Genomic DNA, 10,784 nt, shown 5'->3' on the forward strand with positions numbered 1-10,784 from the left:
ATGGTCTGGTATACTGACAGTTGAACAAGCTGACTGAACACAGATAAAAACCTACTTTCACATTTATAGAACCTTTAAATCCACTTCATCATTACCAGGGTACTTTAACTGACTTCTAAACATAACTGCATTTTTAATAATTTTCATATTATGGAATTAATTTTATTATTGTAACATGTAGTGCTATTTAAAACACATGACAGAAAATAATCCAAAAAAAACGAATTATATATGGAACCCATAGTGTTTTCTTCCTTTAAGGGCCCAAGATTCAGACTAAATCCCCAGTTAAACCTTATTTGGTAAACAGAAGTGAAGTGATATTTAGGCTTGATATTTCATTGTCATATTTATAAATAACTGGGGGTTTTGGAGCCAACATAACAGCACTAGCCATGCAGTGCTTAAAAAAAAAAAGGAATCATGAGGTTTTGTGGAAGTGGTTGGAAAATAGTTTGTGGTTTCATTATTCTTATATATATATATATATATATATATATATATATATATATCAAAAAAAGATAAATATGTTAAAAAGACACAGAAATACTTAGAGTTTGTATAAAATAGTTTTATTTAAAAAAGATATAATAAATAAATACATAAATATAAATACAATACATATGTGGACAACACGCAATATTAAGCAAACAAAACCAAACAGTCGGACTGGCCATTGCTACAGATGTGGCAGTATCATACATTTCTTCAGGCTCATCTTCACAGATGATCCAATACATTCACGGTGCTTTGCTGCAAAACAACAAAAAAGGCATTTATTTAATAACATTGTTATTTCCTTGACAAATGTGATGAGACCTGATAGTTGGTTCTTATTAATCTGTTTTTTTTTTCAGCATTAGACATCGCACAGGTAGTGTAGATTTACTGACACTTACTTTGCAATGATCTTCTCAATGACCTTCTTAACCCATGGTGCTTTAGGGTCCAGGCAGATCACTTTCTTGGATTCCTTCAGGGTGGCTCTGTGTTAGAAATACAGAGAAAAACCAGTAAGAATCCAGTTTAATACTATAATATTAATCTGAATTATTAATGATTTCTTCTAAGCATGCAATCTGCAAGGGTTAAAGCATTATTAGTGTGAAAACTCACATGATCTCTGTGTCTTTACAGTGTGGGCTTGGAGGGAAGAGCTCCACACTCTCTATGTGTTTCCCAATGCGCCGACTCTCTGTTTCAATGCAGCGACAGCGTGGATCTATTCCCAGACCTCGAAGACTCATTCCTGAAAGCCAAATAATATGTTACATTTTCATCACATACATGCAAAATGTGAAAGTGCATTTTGTACTAACTATGGCTACTGATTAACCTGTAAGATTACTGCAATTCTCTTACCTTCACCAATGGTCAGGAATCCCAGGAAAACAATAACAGAGACTAAAAAGATTTTGCAGTGCATTCTGCCAAGAACTAACAAATGATTAAAGTAAGTCTAAAGTTTTGGATGCTAGATATCTGAGGCAATCAGATCTGTTGTTGAGTTCTGTCCACACTGTGGAACTTGCAGCTCTTATAAAGCCCAGAGTAAGAGGAAATTGCACAATGACTCAACTGGGAAAGTTTGTGATGATGTCACAGGTAAGCCTGTAGTCATACATGTGATTGTGGATTATGAAAGTGACGATGAGCTAGGGAATTTTAAAAGTTGTCTGATGTTGTTGTTTTTTTTGTTTTTTTTGCAAGACATTAATGTTGATTAAGCAGGTGAAAGTCACACTCATTCGCTTGTAAAAAATGGAAAGTTAAAGAGAAAAAATTAAAGAGAATGAAATTAACATATAATTTGGACATATTAATTTATTATTTACTGAATTTGTAAAAGTAAATTTATATTTATGAATGTATATTTATTTATTAAGCTAATAACTTGTAAATGTTTATTAACTTTTAATGTTTATAAATTTCTACAACTTTTGAGTAGGGATACAAATGAATCAATATCTATCGTTTTATTTACCCGGTGCATTTGAATGAGCCGTCTGATTGAACTGTTAGATTTTGCTGTATTTGGCTGAGCAGTAGTTTGGGTGGCTCGCCAATGTACTAGATTTCTCTAATACATAAAATAAGTAAGCTTGACCAAAGTTCTCGTGGGGAGCAGAATTTAATGAAGGTAGCAGTGTAGCAGTTCTTCGGCAGTGATGTTAACATGTCATCCTTCAAACAATATTAAACAATATTGCTGTCTGTAAGACCAGACTTTTATACCTGGTAACAAATGTGGTACAAATGCTGACCTAATGGACTAATTACATAGGCCATTTGGGCCACACTTTTGTATACAGTTTGAGTTGATATCATCTGAGACACAGATATACGTAATCTGTCAGATGAATCTGACTGTCCAGAGGAAGTGGGTGTGCAGGCCAGCACGCTTGATTAGTTTGCACAATATTGCTTTCATACAAAAAACAGATGTGTCATTTTGTCATGTTACACTTCTACTTACTGGGAAAAGTAACATATAACCGGAAAGCTATCTGTTAATTATAAAGCTTCACTTCTGAAACTGCAACTGAGTTCATTTTGTGATTGATTATTGTTAATGACTGCATTTTTTTGAACAATTCTTGATTGCGAATTATAAAATGTTAGAGTATGAGCCACAAAAAGGAAACCATGGATTGGGGAACAGTGGGCAAGACCATGGGCTGTGGAGCAGAGTTGAGCCTGGACTGAGGAGCAATGACAGAAACCATGGACTGTGGAGAAGAGGTGGGCCTGGACCATGGAGTAGTAGTGGAGACCATGTTGAAGCCAGGAGAGCAGGAAGCCAGGGTGAAGCCAAAGACCACCAGGGTGTAGCAGGTGGGACAGAGGATCCCCACAATGGAGCAGATGACCACCAGGGTGGAACCGGTGGAGCAGTTGACCAGAAGAGAGCAGGTGACCAAGGTGAAGCCCGCAAAGCAATAGACCCCCACAGGTAAGGAAGCTATGGCGGAGCAGAGACATGGACAGACCACCTGGCCATGACAGAAAAGGGGCAGAGTAACCTTGAACCATCTCAGTGGCAGTAGCCTGACAGACAGAGAGTTTGTGAGTGGCCTTTATGGCTGTGGCAGGACAGGCAGAGAGTTCAGAGACAGCCTCCTTGGGTGTGACCACTATGGTCAAAACAGGCCAGGCAGGAAACTTACAGGTTGACACCATGACAGGACTGAGCTCTGGAGCTTGAGTGGGCTCTGGAGCAGATTCATGGACTGAAGTAGGCTCTGGAGATGATTTATGGATTGGAGCAGACTCATGGACTGGACAGCAGTGTGCAGCCAATTCACACAAGACAGCAACTGCCCTCATGGACATTACAGCTGACGGATGGAAGACCTCCGGGCGGTGAGGTCCCGGGATGCCAGCTGCTCACACTGACATCATTGGTGGATCATGACACTGGCCATTAGTCTTATCTGTCTTGGTCCAAGCTCCACATCCACTGGATTGTGGGCACTACAGCCCCATCAAAAACATAATAAAACTGAAAGTACCTGAAAGATCTATATGTATACACTGTGAATTTATTTGAACCTTAAAATAATCTTGTTAATTTGATCCTATATGTAATCCATATATTATTATTTGTGTCTGGGTAGAATAAATGCCCTGATTGTGGGAAAAGACCTTGCAGCTCATTCTATATCAGATAAGAATGACTGATTCACAAGACAAGACGGCATCTGTTAGCAGTTATTTGTATAGTTTCGTGTCTGGCGGTCATGGCATACCTGTCTGTTTGAAAAAGAGAGAGAAATAAGACTAATTACAGACTAATTACAGAACCATAGAAAACCATTAAGCCATCAAGATTGTACTCTTCCTGAAAACTGGATGGAAACAATCCAGTTTTCTGTGGTATTAGCTTTTTTCAGCATGGTCTTAAATGAGGGATATTCTGGTAAATGCAATCTGCAAATGGTATAAGCAACACTGGAGGTGTACATGAAGAAGATGTCAAACTACTGTATAAGACGTTTGATTTATAACCTAAACTGAATTTTTAGGATATTATTTTTCGGTGACTCTGCTTTTGGTGAAATTTTGCAGCACTGGAAAAACTCTTTCTCAAGAGACATTTGTGGTTTGGCAGCAGTCTGTAATTTTTTCTTTTTTTTATCCCCCACATCTGTTATCCTGCACTGCTTATTGAATTAAAAAGGAAATACTTCTTCGGATGAGATGAGATTTCTGGTGAAGTTCGAAAAACTTGTAAATGAATTCATGTATAGTTAATACTGTAAGCAGCACAGCTGGTGGTGATGTTAACATGTCATCCTTCAAACAATATTAACCAAAGTACTGTCTGTAAGACCAGACTTTTAACAAATGTATGGCATTATTTTTGTGCCACAATCCTAAGCGAGTAATTGTACATTTTGAGCACAGAGAACTATATTTTGCAAGCACATTAAATTATATTTTGAACAGAAATTAACAATCGCAAAAAAAAAAAAAAAAAATCGCTTGAGCAAAGAAAAAACGTTCAATTTAATAAAAAAAATTAATAAAATGCAATACCGTTTTTCCATTTAGTTTAACAAATGGAAAATTAGTTTTTGGCTCTATATATCATTTTGTCTTTTGGGGTTTACAAATCGGTTTATGGCTTCAATATTTCATGCGCACTTGTGGGCGGTGCTAAAAGGCTGCTTTCATCTGATTGGTCGATTTGCTCCGCCTTCAGCTCGGTCTTTTCATTCTTTCGGCAGAATAAGAGTCAGTGCAAGTGCTGCACTGTAATGTCTGAAACTACAGCTCACTGTTAATTAGAATAATATTTGAAACAGATGTGGCTGGGCACATAATTCGTGCTGCTGTGACTTGCAAGTGACCCCTTTAAATTATTTCTAGGTTATAGTATTGTATGAATATTGTCCCACTGTAAATACAGTGCAAATAGTTCTGTCTCCTTGGATAAAAGTGAAGTGGAAATCAAAATCATTAATAGACTGAACAGTTCCATGATAATATGTCTGTAACATTTATTACTTTCGTCTTTTAAGTCTAAAGGCACTAGTTATGTGTGTGTGACATTAGTAAATAATTTTGAAAATTAATATAGTTAAAATTCATGAAATAAATTAGTAATATTAGTTTTATTACATACTAAATTAAATGATGTTTCTCTTCTTAGTATTCTTTGTTGGGCTTGAGAAAGCCAACATATATTTAAACATTATTATTATTATTTATTATAAGAGAAATTGACACTGAATAGAACTTTAATGTTTCTCCAAATTCAGCTCAGATCTTCAGACTCTTCTGACTCGTGTTGCTGTATAACTGGTCTGACTTAACTTCCCAAAAAATCCTAGTGACTTTTGTTACCTGAGCAATGAAGGCCTTAACACTTAAAGGTGCTGTAGGGAACTTTTGTAAAAAAATATTTTTTACATATTTGTTAAACCTGTCATTATGTCCTGACAGTAGAATATGAGACAGATAATCTGTGAAAGGCTACACCTATAATAAGTGTTTATATTCGGACTATTTTAGATTGCTTCGGGGATACCGCGGCGGAGTAACCCAGTACCTTTGTGATTCTTCATAGACATAAACAGAGAGAAGTAGTTCCGGCTACAATGTTCTTCCGCAAGACGCAAGCAGTTCTGTTTATTAACCGCTAGAGCATCAAAAGTTCCCTACTGCAGCTTTAATGTCCACTAAATTTCTGTTTACAATAGTTTAAGTGACAAATATATACATGAATTTCATGTTTACTGTCATGAATATGCCATATCTGTGTACAAGAATAAACTTCACACTTCAAGCTGTAAAACAATTTCATGAGCTGAATATTTTAAGATGTACTAGGTGTTGATAAATCACATGCAAAAAATGTTTTTCGAATTTCACCAGAAATTTCATCTAATCCGAAAAAGCATTTGCTTTCAATTCAATAAGCAGTGCAGGATAACAGATGTGGGGGATAAAAAAAAAAAGAAAAATTACAGACTGCTGCCAAAATGTCTCTTTCTGGAGAAAGAGTTTTTCTAGTACTGCAAAATTTCACCAAAAGCAGAGTCGCTGAAAAATAAACTACAGCTTGGATTTAAGATATGTTTGGTGTGTAGACTGTTTACAGTTATCTGAAACAGATCATCTCAAATAATCTGCATCACTGCATGGGGATGAATTGTCACATTGAAAACCTGACTGCGTTAGGGATGCATAACATAGTAAGGCAATGTAAAGAGGTTAATTATTGCTTTTGTTAAACACAGTTAAAATTTGGTCATGTGGTACTTAGTCCTGTTTTTTGATTGGGTCATTGTCTTGACTGTTCACAGGTGTTCCTTGTTTAGTCATTTAGTCTTGTGCATAAATAGTCCTCATGTTGCCATTGTGTTTTTCTTAGCACGGTTACCTGTGACCACTGTTGAGGAGTCGTGTCCATGTCCTTGTTTTGTCTTGTCAAATCAAGTCATGTCTGTGTTTATCTGCTCACTTTTGGGAAATAATGCACTTGAGTTCTCACAACAATTGCCTTTAGTGGACTTTTATCGCAATAGTCTTATAATTGTAAGTCTTATAACAAAAATCATATAGTACAGAATAAAAATCATTAAGCCTGTGGAATTCCCCATAGAAACCAGTGTGTGCACGTGCATTTGTGTGTGTATTTTTCATCTGTTAAATGATAATTTTTTCAGACAAAGAAAACCTTTACAAGACAAGGAAGAGTTGCATATTTTCCCCTCAGAACATATTCTTCAATGGAGGGAAATTCAAAGGCAATCTCTTATCGAGTGAGTCAGACACACTTGTTTAGTGTGGGTGTGGGTGTAAGATACATTAAGTCCATGTGCTTAGTAGCACTGTTTTATTATCAACATGAAAGAGCTGCACTGTAAAAGGAGATTATGGCCAGGTATTTCTGCCCAATCTGACTCCTAAAAATTACTTTTATCAGTTTAAATAAACTTAATCAGTTCGATTCAGTATTTACTATAAGACATCTGTCTTGAGTGAAACCACAAAGCACGTTTTTAGGTTATCAAACAAAACATTACAGTTGAGCTCTCTGCTTTAGCTTCCTGTAAGTGATGAAATGCAGGAAGTGTCCTTCAGTTGTTTATCTGCACTGGAGCGTAGCTTTACTCACTGTATATTGAGCCACGTGAATACATTTTACCATCATAACCTTTCCAAACTGGGTTGTGGAATCCTGTAATATTTGTTTGGGAGATCTACATATGTGCTCATATGCATTTTTAAATGGAGAAGTGCTAATGACTCACATTTGACTTACACATTTCCTAGTTTTCCCTTGATTACACAAAGATATGAAGCACAAAAAACCTAACTTTTCAGGATAGCACACAAACATTAATTTGGTTTCATTGTCTGTGTGTGTTATGTTATATGTATTAATAGTAGTGACATATGAAACAGTGTTATGAAATATGAATAGTAGTCTGTAAACAGTTGTCTCAGGAGTATTTAGACACTTTAGCCACAAGCAATGTCTAAATATTTGAACTATTCCCAGAACTAGCTCTTCTGAGACATTTTTGCTGTTACTCATTATTATTATTATTATTCATTAAAAAACCTTGACCCTCTAACACTAGCACTATCTAGTTTTATTTCTATTCTATTAACTACTTGTTTTCTTTTTATTTATAAAAAAAACCCTCTTGTTAAAATTGCTAAATGACTAAATGTAATGTAATCTATTGTAATCTAAATGGGCGTGCTATATCTGTCATGACATGTTGTCACCGTCATGTAAGCTGTACCAGCGCCAGTTATGCCATTCCTCTCCCATGGTCTCAAGAGATAATGAAAGTGTCAATCAGATATTTAGAATCATGTCTGGAATTAGTAGTTCACCTGGGAACATTTTGCCTAAAGTGTTGCAATAGTTGTTGAATTTGGACACGCCTAAAATACTGGTTATAAGTAGGCATGTTCGGATACATCCCTGTTGACCCCATTTTATCTAAAGTCTATACTCAAGATGAAATTCCTATTTAATTGTTATTTCAGAGGTAGAGTTACTCCAGTGTTTTTGGTTTCGCTTCATTTAAGGTTCCTGGTTATTCCCACAGAAATGCTGCCAGCAGAAAGCTGGAAGTAAACCAAAGATAAATGAACCTTCCTGTAAACGCTTATACCAATGTTTGTTTAAATCCAAGATTGAGACAACACTAAAAAATGTCTGTGGTCTTGTTTTTTTTTCCAGTTTACAAGAAAGATTACTCAAGAAAGCAAATCTACTGCAATATGTTTAATTGTATATTTTTCTCTATTTGTAAGAACGTTATCCATTAATCCGTCCATCTAGTTCATCAGCTTGCCTATTATCATGCATTTTTATCACTAAATAATAAACACGTATAATAAACATGAGATAATAAATAAGTATTGCACTTAAAGGACATGGCTCAGGATTAAGTTTAATGTTGTTGAGATACAATATAATCAGGAAACAAAGTCCATTTACAAGCACTGACAAGAGGTAAAACCGTTTACGCTCTTCTGGAGATATACTGTATTTCCTGTTTACACTTCCCTTGAATTTTTTTCTTGCTCAACAGGTGGCAACAATGTTTCTGAAAACTAGCTGAAACTGACATTAAAGGTTCCAGAGCAGTGTAGCTTATATTATAGTCGCACACCAAGTAAAAAAAAAAAAGATCACATTGCATATTGACACTCTTTTAGTTTCACCCCATCATACTCAAGGGTCTGCTGGACATACAGTACAACAATTGAAAAGAGACCCCATCAGCACAGAAGATGGTTATAGACTAACAACTTTTTTTAACTGTGACCTGTATTTATATATGCATGGTAGGGCCAAAACAACAACAAAAAAAAAAAAAAAAAAGAAAAAAAAAAAAAAAGAAAAACCCAGTGTGTTCAGAATGGAGATGGCAAACCCTTGGCACCAAAGATTTTTCATGTTAATTTTCAGAACTGCCCCTTGAACTTTACATGCCCTCAGTGACACATTCACCCTAAAGTGCATGCCAGAGATCATGATGCAGTGCAACAGAGAATATTCCAGGGCATAATTTGAAGAAAAATGAAACATATTGCAGTCATGTTTACTTCTAAGCAAAAAAAAAAAAAAAATATATAAATAAATAAATAAAGGTTTATAAAGGATAGATGGAAACAATAAGACTAAAAATAAGACTTATTCTTATTCTTAATAAGCCCTCAACCTTCAATTTTAACCAATTTTAATAATCAAAAGTATAATATTTTAGAGCCTCTATAAAAGATATCTGATACTGATTGTTTGCTTCGACAAAGTGAGGCGAATCAATGAGTTTGTGAAATAATTGCTGTACGACAGTGCGCTCTTGTGTTTAAAATATAGAAGTGCACAAGAGATTATTTCACCACACGTGAGCATGCGTAGAATTGCCATAGACAGTAAAAGAAAGAGAATTGCCAGCTGTTCGTCTTAGCAGTTCTGCGCTCTGGCAGCATATGCGCCTGGAGGTGATGGAGTCTTGTGAAATATGGAATATTTAACAAATGTCCATATAAAGTATGTATGTATGTAACTGGTGTATTTATTTGTTTGTCTGTTAGTATGTTTGTCAATTATTTAACTGTAACAGCACATCCTATTTTCTATGATAAAATCCACAATTTAAAGGGTTAGTTCGCCCAAAAATGAAAATTATGTCATTATTTATTCTATTCCGTGTCTGTTGTGAGAGAGAGTTCAAATCAAAGCAGGATATCCGGTTCGCGAACGAATCATTCAGTTCACCAAATCGAACTGAATCGTTTTAAACGGTTCGCATCTCTAAGACACATTAATCCACAAATGACTTAAGATGTTAAAAATTTTTTTATGTGGCTGACACTCCCTCGGAGTTCAAACAAACCAATATCCCAGAGTAATTCATGTACTCAAACAGTACGATGCTTCAAAAAATTCTAACTGACCCTCTGATGTCACATGGACCTTTCTGGACATGGAGAGTATACCGTACACAGCTTCAATGGAGGAACTGAGAGCTCTCGGACTAAATCTAAAATATCTTATACTGTGTTCCGAAGATAAACAGAGGTCTTACATGTTTGGAACAGCATAAGGGTGAGTTATTAATGACATAATTTTCATTTTTGGGTGAACTAACCCTTTAAGCACAAATTTTATAATTATATTGTAATTTATATTTTATCAGAACCATCATTATTATTGTACTACTCTCTTACAAAATAAGTACCACGTTACTTCCCGGTCCTATAAATATATATATATATATATATAATTATTTATTATTATTTATTATTATTATAACATGGTGGTGGTACCATGGTACGATGATAGAACCATGGTATTCTTTGAAGTGACGTGTATTACTATGTTAATAGTGTGATAGGAATTGCCATCTGAGACTATGAACCTGCATGCATTATTACAACTTAATAAGAGGATATCTTAAGAAGGTCATTGTTATTTATATAAAGTTGAAATTATTATTGTCATCATTATTTTTATTAAGTAGAAGTGAACCATTAGTAGAAATAAGAACTTAAGTGTCTTAATGCACATTTGCAAATGTTAATCACTTTTTGTGCATTAGTTAAAATATGCTTTGCATGTTGCACACTGCAGGATTGTGAAATGTCACGTCAATTATTAATTTGACCTTATTGTTATTATTGCCATGAAGATTTATTAAGTATGAATATGAAATGTCTACAGGTGCATGATCTTTGGGAAGCATGGGCTTTGAAAGGGAGGGGAGAAGGGGGCGAGGTGCTGTATGCAAACACGTCCAAGAGAG

The 10,784-nt window shown here is 35.3% G+C and overlaps 1 protein-coding gene across 1 annotated transcript; it reads right to left on the minus strand.

Annotated features, from left to right (window-relative positions):
- Positions 1-556: 556 nt before the first annotated feature.
- Positions 557-1,522, minus strand: cxcl8a (chemokine (C-X-C motif) ligand 8a). Its single transcript, XM_052576785.1, has 4 exons — positions 1,363-1,522; positions 1,117-1,249; positions 900-986; positions 557-753 (listed from the first exon to the last, which is right to left on the minus strand). Exons 1-4 carry the CDS (start codon positions 1,424-1,426, stop codon positions 741-743), a joined length of 297 nt encoding a protein of 98 aa, XP_052432745.1. The 5' UTR covers positions 1,427-1,522; the 3' UTR covers positions 557-740.
- Positions 1,523-10,784: the final 9,262 nt, after the last annotated feature.

The sequence above is a fragment of the Carassius gibelio genome, chromosome A1 (assembly GCF_023724105.1).
Source record: "Carassius gibelio isolate Cgi1373 ecotype wild population from Czech Republic chromosome A1, carGib1.2-hapl.c, whole genome shotgun sequence".
NCBI lineage: Eukaryota > Metazoa > Chordata > Actinopteri > Cypriniformes > Cyprinidae > Carassius > Carassius gibelio.